This window comes from Herpailurus yagouaroundi, unplaced genomic scaffold (genome assembly GCF_014898765.1).
Source record: "Herpailurus yagouaroundi ecotype Mexico unplaced genomic scaffold, PumYag 141, whole genome shotgun sequence".
NCBI classification, from domain to species: domain Eukaryota; kingdom Metazoa; phylum Chordata; class Mammalia; order Carnivora; family Felidae; genus Herpailurus; species Herpailurus yagouaroundi.
In genome coordinates, this window is record NW_024412396.1 from 71714527 (window position 1) to 71740691 (window position 26165).

Here is a 26165-nt window from a genome sequence, read left to right on the forward strand (position 1 = left end):
TCTTGGCGAATGCGTGAACACCGCACACCCCAGTGAATGGCTGTGTATGCTGTGTCCCAGTTTAGGAGGTGACGTGGTGTGTTCGGGGCCACAGCCTGAGCCTGGATGTGGTCCCAGATCTTGTGCCTACAGGCCAGCGTGGGCCCCAGAGCGGGGTTTTGGGGAGAGACACCCCCCCCCCAGACCCTCAGGTGGCTTCCTTGCCACCCCTAGGGATTTTTCTTCTGCCTCTGCTCATTCTGCAAAGTCAGGGAATTCAATTCAGTCCAACAAACCTTTTGAAGTAAACGAAATAGGAATTTAACACCACTTAAGAAAGAAAATGGAAAGAAAAAACAGCTTTCAGGGCCAGAGCGGGAGGGGACCAGCTGGTACCCGGTGGGGCGGGACGGGCAGTCTCTGGGCTGCCCTGAGGGCAGCCAGGCCACGGGCTTCCTCTGCTCCACTCAGCCCTTTGCCACAGTCGGGGCTTGACTGTAGAGGTCACGGTTAAGAGGCTCTCACTCCAAGAAGAGACCCAGCCATGGTGAGAGGACTCAGAACCAGGCCACAAGTCAGGGTCAGCCAGGTCCAGGGAGTGGGAGCTGCGTCCCGAGGGGGGCGATGCCGGGTGACAGCAGTGCCATCCACAACCCTGCAAGGGCCATCCTGGGCCAAAGAGAGCCTGGGAACAAGGAGCGCGAAGCAGACCTTCCTGCTGGGGCAGCTCTGCGCCCTCAGTGTCCGGGTGGGGGGCCTCCTGCCGGTGGGGGGGGGGGGGGTTGGCCACCAAGAGTCCTCCCAGCTCTGAGGCTGTCCGTCCCCTGTCTGAATCGACAGAGGCTGGCCGGAAGCCCTGGGAGCGGAGCAACTCGGTGGAGAAACCCGTGTCCTCATTACTGTCCAGGTGAGCTGCCCTGGGGAGGCCGAGCTGTGCGTCCGGCGGGGCCGAGGCCGGCGACGGGCCAATTCACACGTGTGTTTCATTCCGTGCCGTAGAACCCCGTCTGTGGCAAAGAGCCCCGAAGCTAAGAGCCCCCTTCAGGCGCAGCCTCACTCTAGGTACCGAACAAACCCGTCCCAGGGACCTCCTCTGTCCGCTGCCCGCGACTAACACCCCCAAACTCCCGTGTCCTGTCACCTAACAGTTTGCTCTGGGAAAGGGTGGCCTGTTCCTCAGACCTGGGGAAGGTAGTCAGGAGGGCCTTCAGGGCTGTGCACACCTGCTCCTTGCTGTCCCCTCGCAGAGCGAGAGGTGGTGGGGCTGGCCTTGAACCCCAGCTCTGGGCTCACTGACTGTGACTTCGGGCCAGGCCGGGCGGCCTCTGCGGGCCTCCACTCCTCCCGCACCCCATAAAGCAGCTGTGCGGACAACAGCCGAACACAGGAAGTGCTCGCTGGCCGTGGCCACATCCCACATTTCGGCTGATCCCGGGACCAGCCGGCACCCTGCCTCCCCTCCCTCCCTCCTCTGCCTACAGCTCTCCCCCGAGAAACACTCACCATTTCCCAAACCAAAAGCTGGTGTGGTAGCAGGATGGAGTATTTGAAACGGAGGTGTCCCCAAAAGTCAGAGGCAAACAGCCACGTGGCCTGAATTTGCAGGTCTCTGGGACCCATATTGAGAAAAGTCCCTGTTGCCCACGACAAACTGAAGGGGACCCGCACTTAGCACAGATACAGGTAGCATCTGAGCCTGAGCGTGCAGAGTAGACAAGGCTATCCGAGAGCGCTCCGGCCGGGCTCTGGAATGGCAGTGACGTTGCCAGTGATCAGGACGAGGTCTCGGAGGTCAGCCAGGTTCGGAGCCGGGGCCCGCAGGTCTCTGCCTGCAAGGAGCCCACGTGCAGCAGCTGTGAGTTGTGAGACGTGCTCTGCGGAAGACAGTGGGGACAGAGTGCTGTAGCGTGTGGGCGGGGGCAGGCCCCTCAGAGGTGGCATTGGACTTGACCTGGATAAGGAGGAGCCTGCCCTGCAGAGAGCTTGGGGACAGCCTTCCGAGCAGGAGGTAAGTGCCAAGGCCCCGTGACCAACCCGGCAAACCCAAGGACAGAAGCCGGCCAGTGTGGCTAGCAGGTGGTGGAAGGTGGGGAGGGCTGAGGGCGGGGAGCGTAGAGGGGCCAGGAGGGGTCACGTGGCTGGAAGTCTGGGTTCGTTCTGTGTCCCCCCTACTGGAGCTCTAACGCAGGGCGCCCTGGGGGACCAGTGCTTTCACTCCAGCTATGAAGGGACAGGGGACCCTAGTGGGGCAGGAGCCAAAGGAAGGGTCCTGGGAGGAGGCAAGGCCGCCAGGGCAGCCCGTGCCCCTCAACAGGCAAGGACGCTCCCAAGGGCATTCCCACTGGGAATGGGGCTCTCCACCTCCAAGACCAGTCTGTTCTCTGGTTTCACTGATGGCTCCGAGCGGGGCGTGTGGAGCCCCCCGAGAGAGGGGTCCCTCTCGGGGTGACTGTGGGGGGACCGAGGCCCTGAGAGGTGAAGCAGGCTGCCCAGGGGACCCAGAAAACTGCTGCTAGAACAGACACTTGAACCACAGCGTGGTCGCTACCCCTCTTCCCCCGTCAGGATCCAAACTTCCTTAGCCTCCTTCAGAGCCACCCCGGCCTCTTTCTCGAGTTCAGCCAGGAGGGATCAGGAACACCTCTTTCTTCGTTGTTTTTTTTTTAATCCAGGTTTGGGCACTGGACCACTAAACTTTATTTATTCAGTGGTTTGCTTTCCCTGCTTTATTGGGATACAGCTGGCATCTAATACTGTAGAAGTTTAAGGTGTGCACCGTGGTGATGATGTGTGTACATATATTGGGACATGGTCACCGGGACAAGGTTAGTTAACACAGCCACCACCTCACGGTCTCAAGATCCACTTTCTTAGCTGCCGTGAAGCAGACGGCACAGTGGCGTTCACCGTGGTCGTCATGCCACAAAGCACATCCCTGAACTCTCGCGTCTGCACCTGGAGGGGCGTGCCCTTTGACCTCCCTCACCCGGCCCCCGGCCCCCGGCCCCCGGCCGCCACCGGCCGACTCTGGGTCCACGCGTTGCCCTTTTCAGATTCCACGTATCAGCGAGATCACATAGTGTCCGTCTCTGCCCTTACGTCACCCCTGTTGTCATACACGGCAGGACTCCCTTCTTGGTGGCTCAGTAGTATCCCGCCGTGTGTGGACACATCTTCTTTACCCATCCGTCTGTCAACAGATCCTTGGCTTGTGCCCACGTCGCGGCTCCTGTCAATAATGCCGCCGTGCCCCTGGGGGGCCTGTCTTCGGGACGGCCACCTCCTTCCCTTCAGCTACACACCCAGAAGTGGCTCTGGGTTCGTTTTTGAGGGGCCTCCGTGCTGTTTTCCGCGGTGGCTGCCCCACGCTTCGGTTCACGTGCTCGCTCTCCCTGGCGCTGACCCCTGCCAGGTCGATGTGTGTCTGCCCACGCTCACCCCGTCGGTCCCCAGAGCCGGCTCGGGCCTCACATTTCCCTGGACCCGCAGGCTCCCACCGCCCTTCTCTTCTCGGGAGATAAGTGGGATCCAGAAGGCGTACCTTCCTCACCACCGCCCCGCTTTAAAAGGCCCAGTGATCAGATGAGCATTTTCTCCACATCTTCCCAGGGACGGTTCACACGCCACTAGCTAACCTCGGTTCGGCAGCTTTTCAAAGAAGTACGATCCGTGAGACCGAAACCTTTGCCTCCAAAGAGCAAAACCACATCCAAACACATTTCCTGGGGGGAAAGTTACACCCGAGGACCGGTTACCTACAGCAAGGACACCGGTTTGTGTGGAAGTGGATGCCTTTAGGATGAGGGTGTACCGTGTGTTTTTTGGGATTCTGCGTGTATTTAACACCGCTGTTCCTGGTTCTCCCCAAGCTGCGGGTCAGCCGGGAACACAGACCCCTCACCGAGCAGCTTGCCAGTATTTTTTTCCGGAGGTGGTAGCATGTGACCTGTGACTGCCGCATTGCCACCTGCGTGTACGAGCTCCCAAACCAGAAAACAACCCCTTCGTTGGGCCCCCCATGACCCCTGGGTTGGGAAATACGGTCACAGCGTCCATGCGACCCTGTTGAGGTGGACACGGGACATCGGGATCCTTTTAGCAAAGCTTAAGAGTGGCCTGGGGTAAAAGCGTGGTCCTCACCTGAGCTTGGAGGCCCTGGCACGCCCAGCCTGCCTTCCCCCACGTGGTCCCGGCGTGGAGGGCGCCCGCCAGGCTCCCCACCTTACCGCACCCTGCCATCCTCTCCAGGATGAAGCCGGTGGGGGGCGTGAATGACGTGGCCCTGGATGCCTTAGATTTGGATCGGATGAAACAGGTGAGTGTGTCCTTTCCTGAGAGGTCGGGAAGGAGCCAGAGGCTGGGCCCCTGCTGGGTGCACGCGGGTAGGCAGGCCCATCGGGGTGGCCAGCAGTGGGGGAAGGGGGTGCCCGTGCTCATGGTCAGAAGAGCATCCCTCTGCCCTTCCGGACATTCCAGCCTGCCCCGGGGCTCCCCGCACCCCCGGGGCCGTCCCTGGTTTCTGCAGCAGGACTGGGGGTGTCCCGTCCCCCAATCACACTCCATCCTTGCCTTGTGGGAACACGGGTGAGGGCCCCTCGGACATGCGGGTCCCTTCACCTGGAGGCTCTGCTCCCAACAGGAGATCCTCGAGGAGGTGGTGCGAGAGCTCCACAAAGTGAAGGAGGAGATCATCGACGGTGAGTAGAGGCCGCGCCCTGGCCATCACCCAGGGTCCTGGAGAAGCGGCAGGGCGGCCGGGCCTGAGGGCTCCAAGGCAGCGGAGCTGTGACGGCCCCGCCGGGGAGGCCCGTGGTTCCGTGCCGACGGTCCCGTTCCCCCTCCCGACCCCCACGTCACCCCCACCCTCCTGTCGAGCAAACCGAGGCCCAGACGAGTTAGGTGACTTTGCCTGAGAGATGCACCTCCACGGGGGTCGCCGACTGGGTCAGCGCTCGCCCGGGCTTCCGCCCGTGAGCTGTGAGCGTGTGGAAGGGGAGAGCGACCAGAGAACGCGTTCCAGACCAGGGGCGCTGAAGCGGCCCGAACCGTCTGCCCCTCGTCTGCACACCCAGACCGCACACTCCTCTGATTCTGCCACCTGCCGATCACCGGGTTGGGTTACAGGGGCCACTGCTGCCGTCCCAGGGGGTTATGGGGACCAAGACGCCACAGAGCGACCCGTGGGCCTGATACAGTTCCCGGCTTGCCTGGTTGGCCCTGGGCTGGGGGAGCGGACACGCGGCTCCCCCTCAAAGAGCCTCTGGCTCCAGAGGGCAGGGTCCCGTCACGTCCGTCCTTCCGGTTCCTGCCAGAGCCTTTGATACGGCTGGCTCAGGGCTGGAGCCAGAGGAAAAGGAGAGGTTTGGGCAGAGCTGGCTCGCCCGGGGACAGAGCAGCGAGGCGCAGCCTAGACACCAACCCCGACACACCCTCGCCAAGGCTGGGCCTGGCCCCCACAGGAGCAGAGGTGGCGGGGCGAGAGAGGGCTCCGTGACCTGAAAGGGGTGGGCCCTGGTGGCAGAGGGCTAGACAGAGGGGAGGCCGGGGTGGGAGCCCACCTGAAGCGCCCGCTGACCTGGACCCCCCCCCCCCCCCCCGCCCGGGGCTGTGTGAGCCGCACCCTGTCCTTGTCCTCGCTTCAGGTTCAGCTGAGAGCTGAAGATACTCGTTCCTGTTTGTTCTGCGCCCCCCACCCCACCCCCACCCCCCCCCAGGCCTGGGCCGGGCAGATGGGCAGATAAGGAGTTAATGAGTGAAGTGCAAGGCCGCCCCGGAGCCAGAGAGGAGACGCAGGCCAACTATTAACTCTGCTTTATTGCTGGAGGCCCCACCTGGGAGGGGCCGGCCAGCTGGCCCCAGAGCCAGAGCTGGTGTGTGGCCGGAAGCAGGGCTGCACGGCCAGCCTCCCTGCAGGGGGAACGGGCGGGGACGCAGGCAGTGGGGTGCGGCGGGAAGCACGTCTCCAGGTCTCGCTCTCCCCTCTGCCGTCGGTGCAGCCACAGGCGGGGGCTGCCTCGTGGGTGGGCCTCCACCTGCGGCCGAGGCCCGCGGGAAACGGCGGGCGGCGCGGGTGCTCCAAGAGGCATCCCCTTGTCACCTGAGAAGGGCCCAGCACCCAGCTCTTTCTCCTGGCCTTTGGCTCCAGGCCCAGTGGGGTCTGTCCAGGGAAAGGCCCAAATCTGGGGGAGAACCAGGAGGGGTGGGGACAGGAGGCAGCCCTGCAGGGGAGGCGGGAGCAGGAGCCGTCCCCAGCCCCCTGCTCAAGGCCAGGCCCTTTCTGCCGCCACTGCCGGAAGCGGGGCCCCGGGACCTCCGGGCCAAATCTGGTGTCCACCGTGCCCAGAACTGCCCGGGGCTCCTGGTGTCCACAGGCCCTTCGCCAGCCCCGAGGCAATAGGCAGGTGAAGCCCCCCACCCCTACCTCAGCTCATCCTCTACCTGGAGGGGGTGCTTTGCTGTCACCCCAAAGTCTGCACGGAGTCTGCTGCCCCGCTTGACCTCTAGCCTGTGCCCCGCGACCTCTGGGAGCCTGGGTGAGGCTCTCAGGAGAGCAGGGCAGACGCCAGAAAGGACCTCTGGGCGGGGGCAGGTGTGGGGGACAGGGCCTGCCCAGAATCCGGGCTCGTCCCTGCTGTGCCTGAGCCTGTCCTGTCCCCGTCCCTCAGCCATCAGGCAGGAGCTGAGTGGGATCAGCACCTCATAGTGCCCTCGGCCCCCGCTGCCACCGCCGCCGACAGAGACCCCAGGCCACCCGCCGGCGGGGACACAGTGAGGAGCCCAGCCGCCGGCCCCAGGCCTCCAGCGCCCGCGAGCGCTCACCGACGCTGGGAGGTGCTCCAGTTACGAGTGTTAACGCGTGATAGAGTATCAAAATGAGGAAACAAGTTCCGATTTCTGGATTTTTTTAGATTCTACCTGACACAGCACCGGTCTACTCGCCTTTTTTGTATTTTATATTTGCCTATTTAAGTGTACATTTCTTTGGTTTATAGAGGACTCCCCAGATCACACGCTTCATTAGATGGTTTCCGAGTTTTCTCCTAGGTGATGCGGTCAGCGGCGAGCGGTCCCCAGCGTCGTGGTGGTTGAAGTCTGTCCACGCACCGCGGTGTCTGTGTCCACGTGCTAATAAACGCTTACTGTCCACACCCCTGGCTCCGGCTCACTCTCCCGTGCCGGCTCCGGCCGCTCCTGGCTGAGGACGCCGTCCCCCGGGGGAGCAGAGGGGCCAGCAGAGGCCTCGGTCGGTAGCCGGGCTGAATGCAGACGGGGAAGGCAGGAGCCGGGGCAGCTGGCGCGCTTCCAGCCGGCCCGCGATGGTCTCCCCCAGGGGTGGGCCCTGAGTGCCGTCCACACTGCAACCTCAGACTCCACGTGCGTCCTGACCGCAGGGCCGGGAGTGGCAGCTTGGGCTCCACGAGGCAGTAGGAGAGTGAGGCAGGCTGCATCCTCCAGGAAGGACCACCGCCCTGGCCCGCACGCCCGCCCGAGGCATACGCCAGCGCTGCTCACGCCGCACACGTTCCCCTTCCGAGCCAGAGACAGGCTGACCCCGTGCCGGGAGCAGGGCCCCGGCCAGCGGCCAGGCCTTGGAATCCTGGACCATCTCACGGCCACCACAGGCACGGCAATGTGCCCAGCCATCCTGCGGGGGGCCTCGTGGGAGGGGAGGAGGCGGGGCCCGCCGTCCAGCTGATGACGGGACTGCTGTTTTCTAGCCGGGCTCTGGACCACCCCCCCCCCCCAGCCCCCCACCCCCGTCTCCTCGAGTGCTCCCAACAACCGTGCAGACGGGAGCCGGGTGGTTCTGTCGGGAGGTGAGCAGCCCCCAGGGCCGGCAGTGGTTCTGGTTGTAACCCAGGGCGACAGATTCCAGGCCCACCGATCCTGTCATCTGGGGTCTGGCGGGGAGTTGGCAGGTGGTGACAGTCTCCTCCTCGGGACAGCTCTGCGGACAGGTGGGCTGGCAGGCCCCGAGGAGTCCCCAGGCTGGCGGCGGGAAGGGCTGCGCTCACCTGGCTCGGGCCAGCCTGTTTGCACAGGGAGGGGCCCCCCGTCCGGGCTCAAAGTACTCCCGCCAAGCTGCACTGCCTCACACAACAGCCCCGGGGCCCGGGCCTCTGCCCAGGGCCATCCCGGTGTCAGACCGTTCTCGGACACAGGGGTGCCTGGCACCACATGAGGCCACTCCCAGTCCCGGGCAGGAAGTCCTTGCGCAGCACCGGCCAGGTCTCGGGCCCTGGGAGCTGCCACGTGCCTTCCTGACAGCCCTCCTCCCTCTCCTGGGCCAGCTCACAGGGCCCAGTGGTGCCCATGGCGGCGGGAGGGGGGGGGGGAATCCTCAGCCTCCCCAGCCTTAGGCACCCCTCCTGCTGCCTGCCTGCCTCTGGGAGACCAGGACCCCACCCCTTGCAGCCCCCAAGGGCCAAGGGCCGTGCCCCCACCAGTAAAGACAGAGCCACCACCAGAGACACCAGCCTCCTTCCCTCGGGGCCGTGGCTCACTCGGGCAGCCACCTGTCTGCCCAGTCACCTGTCTCCCCTCCGTGCATCTGGCCTGAGGCACCCGTTCATGAAGATCTCAAGTCCTTGGGGAGTCGGTCCGGGAGACAGACTCCACCCTGTCTGGGCTAAAACCTCTAGGGTCAGGGAGGGCTTCCCTCAGGCCAGAGCCTCGAGGTGGGGCGGGAGCACAGCTCAGGGGGGCAGTGTCCACACTCAGCCGGGGTGGAGAGGAGGGAAGGCCCGCTAACGAGGGGCTTCAGGGCCACGTGTACCCCCCAAGCCCCAGGATGTGCAGGGGCCACTCACAAAGGCAGGACCGCAGGGCTGCTAAACACACAGCGTGAAGCGGCCGCAGTCCCCCAGGCCGGAGAGCAGGCGGGGTGCAGCCGGGGCCGGCCGGGAAGGAGATCCACAGGCCTGAGGCCTGCAGGGTCCAGCTGGGGGGGCCTCAGTCTGAGGCTGGGCTGGAACCACGCGCCCCTGGGAAGCACGGTCTGTGGATGTGAAAACAAAACACCGAACTGAGTTTAGGGCACGGGAACACCAGGGACGGCAGCTCGGTGGAGGCGGCACAGAGCACCCAGGGCAGAGCCAGGCCTCCATCCCCGAGGCCCAGGAAAGGAGGGCCTGGCCTGGGTCGACAGTGCAGGTGCGGACCAAGCTTCTCCAGGCTGCATGTGTGCCCGCTGTGGCCGGATGCAGTCCTGGGTTCTGGGGAACAAGACCGCGGTCAGTGCGGGAACCAAATGCAGCGAAAGCAGCTCTGGGCGCTGGGCTGGGGGGGTGGGGTGGGCAGTGACAACCCGCTCTGCAGCAGGGGGGGGCAGGGCGGGGCAGCAGGCCCCCGGGTTCCGCGGGGTCCTCCGCCCCGGGCTCACAGACGCTCCTCCGCCAGCTTGCACACCCGCTTCACCCTGGCGTAGGGCCCCAGGGAGTCCTCAAGCACGAAGTCCCAGAGCACCTTCACCCACGAGTGGTGCTGCGGTAGGTGGTCGTAGTACTCGGGTGCGATCTTCCGCACCTGCAGAGGGGGCAGGCAGGGTCAGAGGTCGCAGCCTGGGGCACGCCTCTCTGCCACACACATGCACACACGTGCGCGCACACACACACACACACACACACCGTCACTGCCCAGCGTACCCACGTCTAGCTCAGCCAGAGTGCTGCCTGAGGCGAAGGGGCCGCTGGCAGAGCCCCCTGCCCTAAGTGGGGGTGAGCGCTTAAAAACGCGGCCTCCCCTTGGCGGAGCTCATGCCAAGTTTCTGCCCCCGGGGCCCCAGGTGGCCCAGCTTTCGTTCCCTCAAGCGCCTGTGGGGTTCTGAGACGAAGCCTGGCGCGAGTTCGGCTGAGCCACCGTCGTGCCCACACTCCTCGCGCCCAGCATCCCGTGCCCTCTCCCGTCCCCCATACCCTCTGGCCTCGGCTCCCGCCAGGCCCCCGTCCATCACCTGCCTTCCTCTCAGCCTCACTAGTCCCCATTTCCCAAATGGCGCACACCGCTCCCTCTAGCCTCCTGCCCCCTCGGCACCCACACCCTCAGCCCGCCTCCTCCAGGAAGCACTCCCGGCCGCATGGGCACACCGCCGCTCCACCGCCCGCCAACTTCAGGGGATGCCCTTCGCGCCTGCGCTCAAGGCCCGCTTTATAGCTGACGACCCGGCTCGAGAGACCAGGTGGCCCGCACGGGACGTGAGCAGTGGGAGAAGTAAAGGCTCGCAGCGAGCCGACCACACGTGCTTCCGCGACCACCTTGGGTCTAGATTCTGGCTCTGCTACTTCGTGGGGCAGGGACCCCCCCCCCCTTGTCTGAGCCTGTGCCTCGTGTGTGAAATGCGGATAATGGGGAACGGGGGTCCTCGCTGCACGGGCTTGTGGCGAGGCCGGAGGGAGATGCTGCCCTGGTGGCCGGCACACAGCCGGACCTCCGCCGCAGCGTCAGGAGAGGAGGGGGAGGTGAGGGAGGGCGGGGCTGGGGGGGGGCCCCCCCCCCCCCCCCCCCCCCCCCGGGCCGGGCACTCGGGCGGTCGGGAGTCCAGAGTCACGCGGCCAGGGCACAAACACCCGCGCGCCCCGACGAGTGCTCCCACTTCACCGCATGCACACACACGCGCGCGCGCGTCCGTGTGGCGGCATGCTCAGCCACACGCGCAAACATCTGCACACGCAGGCACGCGCACAGACTCAAACATTCCGACGTCCTCCCCACCGATGGATGCCTCCTCCGGCCACCCTGCGCCTGGGGTCTCTTTCTAACCCCCCAGGGCCAGAGGGGCGGTCCTTCCCCTCCCCCTCCTTCTTTCCCTCCTTCCTCCCTCCTCCTGAAATTCCCCCCAGGGGGGCTCCCAAGGCAGAGGAAGCAGCTCAGGCCGAGCCCTTCGGGTCACAAAGGGCAAGGCCCAACCCATCCTCTCTGTGCCACCAGGGCGCCCTGGAGACCCACAGGGCAGTGACAAGAAACGAGCAGGGACAAGGGAGGCAGGGGCCAGGAATGGGAGGTGTGTCACACACAGCGTGGCTGTGCTGCCCGGCCCCCCCAGGCACAGAGAGGGCGAGTGGCCCGCCCCAGGACATACAGCCCGGGAACCGTTTCGCTAAACGGTGAAATGCCCCTCGAGCCCCTGCCCTCCCTGAAATCACCCCCTCACTCCGCAGCCATTGGGCCCTCGCCTGTATGGTGCGGCCCCTCCCGCCGCCCCGGGGCCCGCCCCCCCCCACGCCCCCCCCCCCCCCCCCCCCCCCCGCTGGGGCGCCCCTACCAGGGGCAGGTTGCAGCCCGGGATGCTGGGGAAGTCGTGGTGCTCCACGTGGTAGCCCACGTTGAAGGTGATCCAGTTGAGGGGCCCGTAGTAGGAGTAGGTCTCGTGGCCCTTGAGGAACATGTAGTGCTCGGCCACGAAGTGGCCCGAGATGGGGTGCAGGCCCAGGCCCAGCAGCGTGCTGGCCAGCAGGTAGACCACGGGCTTGAGCCCCCAGAGGGCGAAGATGGCGGCGTCGGCGGCCAGCTGCACCAGCGCGTTGAGCACCTCCATGCGGGTCACGGCCTTGGGGTGCACGCACAGCGGCCGCAGCGAGTAGAACAGGGGCTGCAGCGCCAGCCACAGCAGCTTGCGGGCCGGCGTGCAGAAGAGCCAGCCCTCGAGGCGCGTGGGCACGTCCACGTCCAGCCCGTCGCCGCCCAGGTAGCGGTGGTGGTCCACGTGGTACTTCTTGAAGGAGGCGGCGTAGGGCACCCCCACCGGCAGGTTGGCGAACACGGCGAGCCAGCGGTTGTGCGCGGCGCGGCCCGTGCCGAAGGCGGCGTTGTGCGAGATGTCGTGGATGGCGAGCGTCAGCGAGTGGTTCACGCAGCCCCCGAACGCGTAGGCCCAGAAGAGCAGCCAGCGCCACGCCAGGCCCCGCACCAGCCAGCAGGCCAGCAGCTGCGCCAGCACCAGCCCCAGCACCGTCCACTTGAGGCGAGGGTCGGGCCGCATCAGGGCCTTGATGGCCGGGTACTTGGCTGCGGGTAGGGCGGAGGAGACAAGTGAGGGGGGCGTGGCCACGCGGCCGGGCCTCCCCCTCCCCCCGCTTCCCTTTCCCCGCCCGCCCTCCCTCCCTCCTTCCAGCAGCCACGGGGGGGGGGGGGGGGGGGGGGGGGGGCGGGGGGGGGCCCCACGAGGGGGGGGCCCTGCGTCTAGGGACCTAGGATCGATCCTTCGGGGGCAGGGGGGGGGCCCGTGGAGGCAGCCGACCTGCCTCCCCCACCAGCTGGGGGCTCCCGCGGGACTTCCCAGGGTGGGGGTCTCTGCCGCCCGCCCAGGAGCAGGCGTCAGCACAGGTCACAGAAACGTAGTGCCGGAAATGGAAGCGGCACATGGCTATGTGGGGGGGAGGGGGACTTCCGTCAGGCTCCAGGGACGCGGTGCACGTGTCGCCCAGGCACATGGGGAACCTCGGAGGGCGCAGGGGAGGGGACACAGAGGGCCCTGGCTTTGTCGCCAGTGTTGCGGCTCTTACACAAGATCTGAAGGAAACATGATAAAATGGCGCATGCATTCATTTTGGGTGGGGGGTGTTTGTTATAGAAACTTTGGTACTTTTCTGTATTTTGTTCTACAGGAAAGAAAAGGACAATGACAGTGAGAGTGGGCCAAGCAGGGGAGGGCCTTCCAGCCAACAAGCAGCCAGACTCAGCAGGGACAGCACAAGAGTGGGGGGCAGGAGAGGGAAAGGGGGAGAATGCCTTCTAGAAGCCTCCCTGACTGCTCTGTGGCGGGGGGTGGGGGTGGGGGAGTAAGGAGTCTGGTGCTGTGTCCAGGGATGGGGAGGGACAGCACCAGCGGTCGTCACATGCTCAGGGTGACAAGTGCTCCTCAGGTCTGCTCTGTCCCCTGGTTCCCAGGGCAGGGCACACAGGCCCTCAGAGGCAGAGCACAGATATGGAAACTGAGGCTAGTGACAACAGGGGTTTATCCCAGGCACGCTCAGGACAGCCAGTGCCAGTCTCCGGGCAGCCTCGGGCTCACCAACCACAGGCTGGCACATGAACAGCGTCCCCAGGACCGCAACAGAGGCTGGGCCCCAACTGGAACCGGCCAGATGAAGGGTAAATCCTGCCCGGCCCTTTCCTCTAACTGACCCAGGAAGTCACTTCCCTTTTGTGCTCAGAAGAGAAGGATGTGACAGCTCGGCTCAGCCCCCCCTCCGCGGCCCCCATGGCCAGGCCCCTCCACCCTCCTCCCAGCCCACAGAACTTTCTGTCAGAGCCACCCAGTGATGGAACAGTCTGCTTCATAGGTGGTGAGCCGCCTGTCCCTGGGAGTATGCAAAGAGAAACACAACAACATGGGCAAAGGGATTCTGCCCCAGTCAGAAGGGAGACTCAGGTTCAAAATCCTCCTGCCCAAGAGGCCACACTACAAGCCCATCTTGGGGTTAGTCTGGATGTTGCTGTGTGGCCGGAGGTGTGTTCCCACCCTCTCTGGACCTCGGTGTCCCAGCGTGTGATGGCAAGGGTGTGACATGCCTCACAGGCTCTCTGTCCCCACAGAACAGTCCTGGTTCCACGAACGCAAACAGCCTTCATCTGCTGGAGATGCTGGGAGGCGTTGGGGTTCCCAAGTCCTAGAACAGCAGGCCACCTCTGCCCAGAGATCAACAGAGTCTCCCCCCAGGCAGCACTTACACCAGCTGTGCCCCCCCCCTGCACTCAGGGACCACCTCTGGGACAGTGCCAGCCCTCAGGCCTCTAATCTTCACAAAGCCACCCGGGCCCTTTGATCCCGGGACCCCTCTCCCTGAAGCTCGGCCAAGGACACCACCAGGACAGTGGTCCCAGCACAAGTATAAAAGCAGAACTTGGGAACAAGCAGACAAGGCAAGCGACAGGTGACAAACCTCAGCTCCACTCAACGGGAACACAAGGGCCCCAGCATCCTGGGGGGTGGGAGAGAGCGGCATTCGGAGCAGGTTCAGACCCTCACTCCAGATGACAGTTTAATATCCAGAATATATAAAGATCTCCTACAGCTCAACAACAACAGACAACCCAATTTGAAATGGGCAAGTGACCTGAACAGACACTTCTCCCAAGCCATGCACCTGGCCAATTCGCACATGAAAAGATGCTCCACGTCAGCCATCAGGGAAATGCAAATCAGAGCCACAAATGAGACACGCTACACACCTGCTAGGATGGCTGTAATAGAAACAGTTAATACCAAGTGTTAGTGAGGACGTGGCCGACCTGGAGTCCTTGTTCGTGCACTGCTGGTGGGAACGCAAAATGGCGCGGGCGCTGTGGAAGACAGTTGGGTGGTTCCTCAAAGAGCTAAATGTAGACTTAGCGTGTGCCCCAGCAATTTCACTTCTCAATAGGTACCCCAAAGAATTTAAATCAGGGACACAGACGAGACCTGTACGCCAATGTCCAGCACACTAGTCACAGCATCCAAAGGCAGAAAACAACCCACGTGTCCAACAACAGATGAACGGCTAAACAAAAAGGGGGCTGGCCACACAGTGGGATATCATTCAGCCATCGAAAGGAACAAAACTTCCAGTCGAAGAACAACCGAGTCCTGGGGGTGCAGTGGCCGCCACAGTGACTATAGTTGATAACACCCTGTTGTAGATTTGAAACTCGCCTCGAAAGTAGATCTTGTCCCATCTGGGAACCTAACGACAAAAGTGCCTGTAAGCACCCGTGGTGACACATGTTAAGGAGATATAGTGTGGCGATCTTTTTGCAACATATACAAACATCGAGTCCTCCTGTTGTACACCTGACCCTAGTATCGTGTTATATGTAACTATGCCTCAATTTAAAAAATTCCGAAAGGGGCGCCTGGGTGGCTCAGTCGGCTAAGCATCCGACTTCAGCTCAGGTCACGATCTCGCGGTCCGTGAGTTCGAGCCCCCGCGTCAGGCTCTGGGCTGATGGCTCAGAGCCTGGAGCCTGCTTCCGATTCTGTGTCTCCCTCTCTCTCTGCCCCTCCCCCGTTCATGCTCTGTCTCTCTCTGTCCCAAAAAGAAATAAACGTTAAAAAAAAAAAAAATTAAAAAAAAAAAAAATTCCGAAACACCTTCTCTGTTTCACAATGCCGACTGCCTAATCCTGCTCCCTGAAACGGACTCCCGGGTGAACTACCAGCGCTGCAAAAACAAATTTTTTTAAAGGGAGGAAATGCTGACACAGGTTACAACATGGACGAGCCTTGAAGACACGACGTTGAGGAAAGAAGCCAGAAACAGAGGCCGCGTGGTTTATGACTGTACTGACACGAACGTTGAGAACAGGCAAGTTCATAGAGACAGAAGGGAGGGGTGGGCAGGGGCTGGGGAGGGGGTCGCAGGGGTGGGTGGGGGGGGGAGCGGTGACAGGTCTGTTGGGGGCCCCAAAAAGGTTTCGGAAAGAGCAACGGCACACAACCGTTGCCACCAGATCAGGCACCTAAACGTGGTTACAGCGGCAAACGGTACGTTACATGTATTTCGCAATAAGGAAAAAGTTAAGAAAAACAACCCCAGCTCAGGGCGCCTGGGCGGCTCGGTCGGTTGAGCGTCCGACTTCGGCTCCGGTCATGATCTCACGGCTGGTGGGTTCGAGCCCCGCGTCGGGCTCTGTGCCGACAGCCCGGGGCCCGCTTCGGATTCTGGGTCCCCCTCTCTCTCGCTCTGCCCTCTCCCGCTCATGCTGTCTCTCTCTGCCTCTCAAAAACAAATGAGCATTAAAAACAAAAAAACGAAACTACACTCCCGGCTCTGGGCAGGCTGGTTTGACCGCAAGCCTCTGCGGCTGAACCACGGCCGGGGTCACCGGCAGAACTAACAGATAAGGCACGGGGCAGCTCCGGCTGAGCGGCCAAGGCGGGCACGCCGACCAGCCTGCAGTCGGGATGACCGCCTGGTGCACCGGGGAGGCCAGCTTTAAGGAGCAGGTCGCCAAACACGGCCACAGAGGCTTGCCGCTGTGCAAATGGGACACGGGGGACTGCCTTCACCCCGGGGGCCGGCCCGCGTTGCCTAACGGCCGCTGAGCTTGCGCCTGCGTTGCGGGAGGTGACTGGGCCGCCCCACAAGGGCCAGAGGCCCCGCGGGGTGCACGTGGGCAGAGGAGTTCTCGGGATGGCGGCGCGAAGGCCCTGCCACCTTCAGCCGGGAGAACCCCTTCACGAGGTGGAGGGAGATGCCGGCAACGGGGGGGCGGGGGGACAGGATGACGGCCCCCCACAGCCCCCCACGTCCCGATCCCATAACCCGCGAGTAGGTTCAACGACACAGCAAGAGAGAAGCAAGGTCGAACAGGGCAGTCAGGTTACTAGGAACGGACCTTACTACACGAGAATGACCCTGGATCTTCCGGTGGCCCAGGGTCATCCCAGGGCCCTACCCGTGGGGGAGCAGGCAGGAGAGGGGGTCCCGGGGGCGCCGAGAAGGGCTCCGCCGGCCCCTGCTGGTGTGAAGGCGGCGCTGGAGGAGGCGGGTGCAGGTGCCTGCAAAGCTGGAAAGGCCTGGAACCAGATTCTCCCCCAGGGAGAGCACGGCCCTGGGACACCCTCACTTCAGCTGGGTGAGACCCGTGTCAGACTCGTGACCTCCAGAACTGCAAGAGAACCCAACCCGTGTGGTGTTCGAAGCCCCCCAGTTTGTGGAAATCTCACCCAAGAAAACTCACCCAGCACCGGGACCAGGGAGGAAGAAGCCGCACGGCTGGGCCGGCCACCCGGGTCTGCTCCTCCTCTGCCCTGACATCTGGCGCTGGGCGTGGGGCCACTCACACTCGGTCCTGCCCCTGAGGGCCCGAGGGGGACGAGCCAGCACTGCGCTCGCCCAGGTTCTCCCCCCAGGTGGGCACGAGACCAAGGGACCCGAGCCTGGGAGCGGGGACTGCCGTGTGGGCCCCACGCAGAAGGGGGGACAAGGGGCAGGCCTCGTCCAAGCTTGCTCCTCTCCCAAGAGGGGGTCAGAGTGACAGGCGACACTTCAGAACACAGGCCTGTATTTCCTGGGAAGACCAGTGCTGGGGGGCGGGGGGATGTTGGTGGAGGGAGTGGGGGGGGGGGACTGGGAGCTGGGAATCCAGCAGCCACAGTGAGGTGAAGCCGGAGAAAGAAGAAAGGTCTTCACGACGGCCAGGAAGTTCTGGCCACCTCAGCCATCACCCGACACGCTCACCCACAGCCCAGGGCCGGGGACACCACAGAGTCCCCCTAACCTCTGCACACCTGGATGTCAGGTTGGGACATCCAGGTCACAGGTCACAGGGCTCTCCGCCAGCCTCCCTTTTACGAGGGGCAGCCCCGGGGGCCCCCCCCCCCCCCCCCCCCCCCCCCCCCGGGCAACCAGCGGCCCGGCCGGCACCTGCCAAGGCACACGTGAGAGCTGACCCGGGAAGCTGAAGGCCACCAGCTTCTACAGGGTTAGTTCCCATGCTTCCCCTTGGAAGGAGGCCAAGCGTGGGCAGCACGGGGGGGGGGGGGGGGGCAGGCCACACCTGCACCAGGTGAGCAGCCTGGCAAGCTGTGGGACACTGGGAACCAGGACCCCAGCTCTGGGATCAAGGCCAGCAAACAGGCCAGTCCCGTGCTCCTCAGAGGCAGCTGTGACCTTGGACAGTGGGCGCCAGATGCCCCACCTGTCGAACAAAGACAGCGAGTCCTACCTGTGGGGAGCAAAGGAGCGCACCCTTGAGGACCCACCCCTGCCGAGCCCACCTTCGGGGAGCCTGGTGCCCCTTCTCCTTTACCTGACAGTGTCCCAAATCCTCGGCTGCCCCCAGCCCAGGCGGCCACACCACCTCCCCACCCTTGTCCCCACATCCGAGAAATGGGGTGACACTCCTACCTGCCTACCGGGGCTGCAGTGAGGCTGGGATGATGGCTCCGGGCCCTGGGAGCTGTCTTATTGCTATTAAATGCAGTTTCCTGATCTGAGAATAAAAACATCCTACTTCTGACCTATGGGGGCTCGGGTGCTGCTCCTGGAGGCTGATCTGGCCCAGCTTGCTTTGACCTACGAGAACGAGCCCAGCGCTCCCGGGCCGGGAGGGTCACGGGGTCCAGCCATCCTGCTGGAAGCCTGGAAAGTGGGTCCGATGTCCCAGCTGGACTCCAGGCAGGGCAGGGGCGATGCCTACAAGGGGCCAAGCACGTGAGCCCCAGATCACCTCCACTACCTGCCGGGAGGCGCTTCCTGGACACGGTGCGGGGAGGAGGGGCCCAGCAGCCATCAAGGAGAAGGCAGAGCCCAGGGGCCTTGGCTGAAAGTGTATGTGGGGCGAGGCACCAGAAGGGCTCAGAGACCACAGTCAGGGAGCTGGGCCCCACCTTAGGAGCGGGGCTACTCTGGACCTTCCCATCGCGAGAAAACTCAAGCCTCACTCGAGGAAACCTCCAATACCTGACTTTTCAATTCCAGAGCTTCCCGGTTCCAGAGGAGATGCTCTGGGGACCACTGGCCACTCAGGACCAGAGGTGGAGGTCACTGGGCACCGTATGGAGCGGGGTAACTGAAGCCACGGGCTGGAGGGGTCTAGCCAAGGAGGGGCCATGAACAGGAAGACAAGACAGGTGCCCCCAGTGCACTTAGCAAGGTCATGGCGGCCTCAGCAGGAGCCATTCCAGCACAGCCAGGGGCAAGATGGCAGTGGCGGGGGACAGGAGGAGTGCGGGCATGGGGGACATGGGGGACGGAGGGAAGTTTGGCTGGGGGGTAAGAGGAGAAGGAGGAAAGCACCTGCGGACAGCAGAATGAGAGGACGGAGATGCTGGGGCGGGGCTCACCGAGCACGCCAGGGGGTGCTGGCCCTGTAGAAGCGGGGGCCTCTTCCAGGGGCTCAGGGAAGGACACAGCCCTGGGCTCCATGTTCTCTGGGCCCCAAGAGAGGGGGATGCCCAAAGACGAGGCAGAGAACCCCACACTCCTGGCAGCTCCCACGAGGAGCCGCAGCCCTGGCTGGACATCCAAGCCTGGCCCAGCCTGACCAGGCCCTTCCCCACGGTGGGACCCCAGCTGACGGCGGCGGGGGTCGGGGTGGGGGGGCGCCCTGACGACTCAGGCCTCCAGCTCAGAGACCACAGTAGCTGGACTAGGCCCCGCATGCTTCGAGGGCTCTCTGCTCCACAGGCAGCCTGGAGCCCCGCCTGGACGGCCACCTGGAACCAGAGAAACACAGACCCATGCAAATGTCTTCTAGCAACAGCCCGGGGCGGGCACGGCCCAAGGCAGCTGGGCAAGCAGCCACCAACAACAGCCGTCGTTAGAAGTCCCACTGCCCAGCCCTGACGCGGAAAGGAGGGTCTGAGGTGTAGGCAGGCCGGGAAAGAGGGTGACAGTGCCGAGACTTGGCCTGGGGACCCCCACCGCCAGGCCCGCAGGATGCACGCAGGGGCCCGGGTGAGGGCTGGGACATCGGTGGGTACGCCACGCGGGGAATCTGACACACGGGGATCCGGCCTTCACCACCCTGCCCCGGAGGGGGCCATCCCGCCACCGCAGAGACGAGGAAGCAGGGGTCCCCCCACAAGGTGAAACAGCGTGCCTAATTTCCAGAGCACCGTCTCCTCCCTGCCAACCGGAGAGCCAGAAAGAGTGCTCTGAGGGGCCTCAGCCCCCCGGGGGGAGCCTCTTCCCAGGACCGGGCTACGTCGTTGCCAGGGCAAAGCACCCAGAGAAAACTCCCGAGCGGTCCCAGCTCGGGAGACCGGCTCTACCCCACAGGGACCGGCTCTGTCCCTCTCTGGGCCAGCTTGTCACTGTCCACCTTGAAGGTGCTGGTTCTGACCGTGCTGGGGCCGTGAGCGCGCGGAGGGGTTCCCCAGGGCACCCAGTGTGGGGAAGCCTGGCTTCAGCAGAACTGTTCGTTTACATGCATCGCACGGATCTACACGCGTGTCAGACGTGTTCGCGGGACCCAGACAGCGGAGCGGGACGATGGGCCCGCGGGACCCAAAGTGCCCCCACCCCAGCCCCCTGGAGCGGCGTCACCATGGAAACTTCTCCTGAGAAACGCTGCTGGGCCCTCAGCCTCCAGAGGTAGCCGCAGCCGAGGAGGTTCCCAAGGCCACCCGGGCTCCCCCTCCCGCCCCCTGCCGACTGCTGGCCTCGGGCAGGGCCCCCAGGAGCACGCGAGGCTTCTTCCTGCCGACACTGTGCCCCTCCACGTGCCAGGCCTGGCACCATCTGGGACGACATGTTCCTACCACCTCCCCGAGGAGCCCAAACCCCACCGCGTGTCAATCTCCACGGCCGTAGGGGAGGTCCTGGCCACTGCCTCTCATCGCCTAAGTGCTCCCAAGTCTAGAACATTCCACGGCACACAGCAACTCATGCCGTCCACCTGCTTCCCACCCCGGTGCCCGGAGCGCTTTCCCTCACGTCGCCGCCCGCGGTAACTTGACTACCCTCCCAACAAAGGCGCCTAAAGCCCTCATAATCCCCTCCTTCCTAAACAGCTTCCTTGTGGCCCTGCCCTGGCTCAGTGGCCTTCCCTCAGTGACCCCCACCTCCTTTTCCCTTCCAGAGCCAGAAGGCAAGTCTAACCCTGTCTGGTTGGTGCGGGAGGCACTGTGGGGACCCGGTTCGGCGCAGACAATGTGGCAAGTGACCCAAAGTGCCTTCAGGAGCCACCAGACCCGCCTCCTCACCTGCATCTCACTAAACCTGCTTTTTGTCCATCGACAAATATTTGCTGAAGGTCTTTGGCAGCCAGGCCCCAGATCCTGGAGATGGGAGGGGTTCCCAGGCTGTGCAGGGGTGGGGCATTGCCCTTCCAGGGCACGTATATAGTGTGTCCCAAAAGAAGGACACACACACACACACACACACACACACACACGTACACACCCATGCATGACATCAGGGCGGAAATCCGAAAGATGGAGAGTCTGGATGTAAGAACCTGGGAGTGACTGCACCTGTTCGCAAGGCATCTTCCAGGCAATGAAAATACTCCAAAAGTGGATTATGTAACTTCAGCAAAGTCACTGGCCTGTGCCTTTCGAATGAAGGAATTTACGACATGTAAATCGCACCTCATAAAAGCTGGTACAAATTAACGAGCAAGGAGTTAGGGAGGTGGAGGAGGCCAGGGCACATGCCTCGGTGTGGAGGCTGGAAAAGAGAGCTGGCAGCTGTTCGTGAGTTGTCTGTCACGGACAGCGGCTCTCCTCGGGCCCCGGGGCCAGAGGACGGTGGAAGACAGGCCCCGGCTGGTGCGGCCATGGGTCAGAGGTCTGCCTGACCCCTGACCGGCTGGGTAACTGCACGAGTGACTTAACACGTGGAGAGCGTCGATGTCAGGAAGGCAGAGACAGGACAGGCCAGGACAGGGTACAAGCGGCCCCCAGGGGGTGGAGGAGGGACAAGGACAACAGACGGGGGCTTAGAGGAGGGGTCCGTGCTGCAGGCACCAGCCACACTCCTCCCTTCCCACATGCGTGCTCAGCACCGCATGCTGGTAGCTTGACATTGGCCATGAGAGAAATATGTCCAGAAATTTGCCAAATGCCCGGCTTGCAAACCAGGGCTTTTTATCCCCTCCAGAGAACACCAGCACATGCGCACACAGGAGACAGGAGTTCGGTACATAAAGAATAGGGGACAAGAGGGGCGCCTGGGTGGCGCAGTCGGTTGAGCGTCCGACTTCAGCCAGGTCACGATCTCGCGGTCCGGGAGTTCGAGCCCCGCGTCAGGCTCTGGGCTGATGGCTCGGAGCCTGGAGCCTGTTTCCGATTCTGTGTCTCCCTCTCTCTCTGCCCCTCCCCCGTTCATGCTCTGTCTCTCTCTGTCCCCAAAATAAATAAACGTTGAAAAAAAAAAAGAAAAAAAAAAAAGAATAGGGGACAAGAATTCAAGCAGAGGGAACAGCATTTGCAAAAGCCATGAAGAGGGAGATGAGCGGATGGGGTGCGTCCCACAAAGTGGCTAGAGAGCAAAAAGCAAGGGCAAAGGGCAGGGGCCAGAGATGGGGATGCCCCAGGCGCCAGGGCAGGGGTGAGATTTTACCCTTTGGAGGATTTCGGTAGGGGAGGACGTAATCGGGTCAAAGAGGGTCCCCGAGTAACCCCTTAGGGGTCACCTGTCGTCTGTGCTACCCAAATACCCAGCATGCCTCCTTCCCTCCCCACCCAACTTAGGGTCACGGCACCCCTGGCTTTCCTTGGAGAGCCCCTCCTCTCTGCTCTTACGCTGCGACGCGACACCGTGGGGCCCCTGCCTATCCCAGCCCCCTGCCCGCTGACCAGCCACCGGACCCGAGGCTCCCTCCGGCCAGAGATTACCTGGCTCCAGGCCAGGCCGCCACTCAGGGCAGGAGGGGAGGGGGGACAGCTCTCTTTCTTCTGTGGAATCTCAGAGCTGGGGGGACCCAACCCGGGTGCTGCCTGCGGCCCGCCTGGCAGAGGAGAAGGCCCGTATGGTGACCGAGGCGGGGACGAGGGGCATGGAGAGACGGGCCTTGTGGCCTGCCTGCCCCCACCCCTGCAGCGTCTCTGTGGTTGGGTGAGGAGAGGCCACAAACTCCCCCTGTCCCCAGCTTCAGCCAGCTCTGTTCTGCAATCACCACTTGCCACTGAGAAAGCCCCGGCAAGGGTTTCTTGCCTAAGCAAATAATCCAACAACTGCCAAGAGTCTTACTTCCTTGTTTGCTCTTTTGTTTTCCTTTGATTATTTGAATTTTTGTGTGTGTTTTGTTTTACCATGTGTGTGCCCTGTTTTCATAAGAAAAAAGAAGTCACAAAGCTATTTGTTTTTAAAGACAAACCCAAAGCCAGCTTCTGATTCCCCTGCCACGCCTGGCTTGGCCTCCAGTCTGTCGCGGGTCACAGTCCTGCTGGCTCGGATCCCGCCCTCACAATACAGGGAGCCTCAGGCGTGGCCCCGGGAGACATGGCTCTTAGGGGGCTGCGTGGGACCCCCGTTTTCTTAGGATGCTGTGCCCTGAGGAGCATGTCCCCATCTAGGCAGGAGCTGGAGGCAGACTTTGGCCCTGCCCCAAGGGCACTGTAGTTAGCTCCGGGGCAAGGGCTTCCTGGGTTCTGACTCCCTCCCCGATTAGGATCTTTCTGAGCGTCCACTGCCCACCCCACCCCACCCCCACACCCCCGGGGCTTGGCATGAGCCGCAGCGGCCAGGTGGGGCCGGAACACATGGCCAAGCGGGACGTGACTGGAACACCAGTCTGGCCCCTGCAGCCTGCGATCTGTGTGGTCCTATGCAAGTGACCTGCCTTCTCTGAGCCCGGCTCTGCTGTCTCTTCTATAGAGAGAGACACCAGCAGCTTCACACGGAATTTGTCTCTGGCTGGGAATAGCACGGATGGCAGAGAGCAGAGATGCAAAGGCATTCCCTGTCCTTGGGGAGAACTCACCTGTCTGCCAGAGGAGCAAAGATCATCGCAGCTACCCATTACTGAGTGCTGGGCTAAGTAATCACTTAACGCCACCTCATGTGATCTGCCCAGCAACTCTGGAAGGAATAACAACCCCTTTTAACCTCACCAAGGCTCAACTCGCTCCTCTGTTGGTTGACCTGCCCAGGGTTTACGTGGCTAACGGGTGAGGGCTGAGGATGAAATCCACCGCCGAGCTCTAGAGCCCTGCAACCTTCCCCAGAGAGATAAGGACCTGATGGGTTGGAGCCTCGGAGGGAAATCCCAGAGGAATGCCATCCCCAGCGGAGGCCAAAGTCCAGGAGGGCAGCCGGGCGGGGGCCAGGCATCCTGCAGGAAATGGAATGGAGCAAGAGCCCTCACTAAACTCCAGGGGCATTTTTCACAGAACTAGAACAAACCATTCTAAAATGTCTACGGATTACATATACCGTGGAATACTACTTGGCAATGAGCAAGAATGAAATCCTGTCATTTGCAGCAACGTGGATGGAACCGGGGGGTGTTATGCTGAGTGAAATAAGTCAGGCAGAGAAGACAGATGTCATATGTTTTCACTCATATGTGGATCTTGAGAAACTTAACAGAAGACCATGGGGTGGGGGACGGAAACAGAGAGAGGGAGGGAGGCAAACCATAAGAGACTCTTAAATACAGAGAACTGAGGGCTGATGGGCGGTGGGAGAGAGGGTGATGGGCACTGAGGAGGGCACCTGTTGGGATGAGCACTGGGTGTTGTGAGGAAGCAATGAATTATGGGCATCTACCACTGAGCCAAGAGCACGCTGTATACGCTGTATGTTAGCCAACTGGACAACAACTTATATTAATAAATAAATAAAAATGAGAAAGCACACAGAAAAAAAAAAAATCCTATGGAAGAACAAAAGACCCTGAATAGCCAGAGCAATCTTGAGGGAAAAAAGAACAAAATTAGAAGTATCACGCTCCTGGGCACCTGGGTGGCTCCGTCGGCTGGGGGTCCGACTTCGGCTCAGGTCATCATCTCATGGTTTGTGGGTTCGAGCCCCACATCAGGCTCTGTGCTGACAGCTCAGAGCCCGGAGCCTGCTTCAGAATCTGTGTCTCCCTCTCTCTCTGCCCCTCCCCAACTTGTGCGCGCGCGCTCTCTCTCTCTCTCTCTCTCTCAAAAATAAATAAAAACATTAACAAATGAAGAAAAAAAAAAGAAGTATCACGCTCCTGGATTTCAAACCATACTAACAAAGCTGTGGTAATCAAAACAGTATAAATTAGCATAAAAATAGACACACAGGATCAATGGAACAGAATAGAGAGCCCAGAAATAAACCCACACGCATACGGTCAATTAACTTACGACAAAGGAGGCAAGTCTATGAAGTCTATGCAGTGGGGAAAAGAAGGTCTCTTCAGTTAATGGTGCCGGGGAAACTGGACAGCCACAGGCAAAAGAATGAAACCGGACCACTTTCTTACACGATGCACAAAAATAAACTCAAAATGGATTACAGATTTGAATGCAAGACCAGCTGTCCAAAAGCTCCTAGAAAAAAATACACGCAGTAAGCTCCCTGACATCAGTCTTGGCGATGATTTTTTTGGATTCCACACCAGCAGTAAGTAAAGGCAACATAAGCAAAAATCAAACAGGTGGGATTGCATCAAACTAAAAAGCTTCTGCACAGTGGAGGAAACCATCAACAACATAAAAAGGCATCCTGCGGAATGGAAGAAGATGTTTACAAGTCACATATCCAATAAGGGGTTAATATCCAAAGTATATAAGGAACTGATACAACTCAATAGCAAACAAAAATTTGATTAAAAATGGGCGAGGTTGGGGCGCCTGGGTGGCTCAGTCGGTTAAGCGTCCGACTTCGGCTCAGGTCACGATCTCACGGTCCGTGAGTTCGAGCCCTGCGTCGGGCTCTGGGCTGATGGCTCGGAGCCTGGAGCCTGCTTCCGATTCTGTGTCTCCCTCTCTCTCTGCCCCTCCCCCGTTCATGCTCTGTCTCTCTCTGTCTCAAAAATAAATAAAAAATGTTAAAAAAAAAATTTAAAAAAAAAATGGGCAGGGCACTTGAATAGACATTTCTCTAAAGAAGACATCCAGATGGCCCACAGACACATGAAAAGATGCCCAACATCACTCATCGGCAGGGAAATAAATATGAAAACTACAATGAAACGCATTGTGGGAATGGCTGAAATCAACAACACAAGAAACAACAGGGGTTGGCGACCACGTAGAGCAAAGGGGGCCCTCGCGCACTGTCGGAGACACCAACGGGTGCAGCCACCGTGGGAAACAGCATGGAGAGTCCTCAAAATATTAAAACTAGAAATACCATATGATCCAGCAAATCCACACCTCAGTATTCACCCAGAGAAAATGAAAACACTAATTCGAAAAGATATATGCGCTCCCCTGTTCATCACAGCATTATTTACAATCGCCAAGACACGGAAAGCAGCTCTTGCTGCCCATGGATCCTATCCCAGTGCGTTAATAAAACCACGTGTTTGCACTGAAAAAAAAAAAGAAAATATATGGAAACAACATGTCCGTCAACAGATGAATGGATGAATAGAATGTGTTATATATATAATCCAAAACTACTCAGCCACATAAAAGAATGAAACTTTGGGGTGCCTGGGTGCCTCAGTCAGTTAAGACTGACTTTGGCTCAGGTCATGATCTCACGGTTCGTGAGTTTGAGCCCCAGGTCAGGCTCTGTGCTAACAGTGCAGAGCCTGCTTGGGATTCTCTCTCTCCCTCTTTCCCTGCTCCTCCCCCACTCAAGCGCTGTCGCTGTCTCTCTCTCTCTCTC

At 61.5% G+C, this 26165-nt stretch overlaps 2 protein-coding genes across 7 annotated transcripts in view; one reads left to right on the plus strand and one right to left on the minus strand.

Moving 5' to 3' along the window:
• EVL (Enah/Vasp-like) overlaps positions 1 to 7127 on the plus strand; it is a 153458-nt gene extending 146331 nt beyond the window's left edge. For 3 of the 4 annotated variants that reach the window (XM_040478211.1, XM_040478213.1, XM_040478215.1), the window contains exons 10-14: positions 820 to 886; positions 979 to 1041; positions 4228 to 4294; positions 4619 to 4676; positions 6645 to 7127. In XM_040478211.1, coding sequence (XP_040334145.1) covers positions 820 to 886; positions 979 to 1041; positions 4228 to 4294; positions 4619 to 4676; positions 6645 to 6682 — 293 coding nt within the window. In that variant the 3' untranslated portion in view covers positions 6683 to 7127. The remainder of the gene's footprint in view (positions 1 to 819; positions 887 to 978; positions 1042 to 4227; positions 4295 to 4618; positions 4677 to 6644) is intronic. The other variant, XM_040478212.1, reaches the window with a different exon arrangement.
• Positions 6915 to 26165, minus strand: part of DEGS2 (delta 4-desaturase, sphingolipid 2) — a 67587-nt gene continuing 48336 nt past the window's right edge. For 2 of the 3 annotated variants that reach the window (XM_040478217.1, XM_040478216.1), the window contains 2 exons: positions 11240 to 11982; positions 6915 to 9504 (listed from right to left, as the gene is read on the minus strand). In XM_040478217.1, coding sequence (XP_040334151.1) covers positions 9358 to 9504; positions 11240 to 11982 — 890 coding nt within the window. In that variant the 3' untranslated portion in view covers positions 6915 to 9357. Of the gene's footprint in view, positions 9505 to 11239; positions 11983 to 24910; positions 24917 to 26165 lie in introns of all 3 variants that reach the window. The other variant, XM_040478218.1, reaches the window with a different exon arrangement.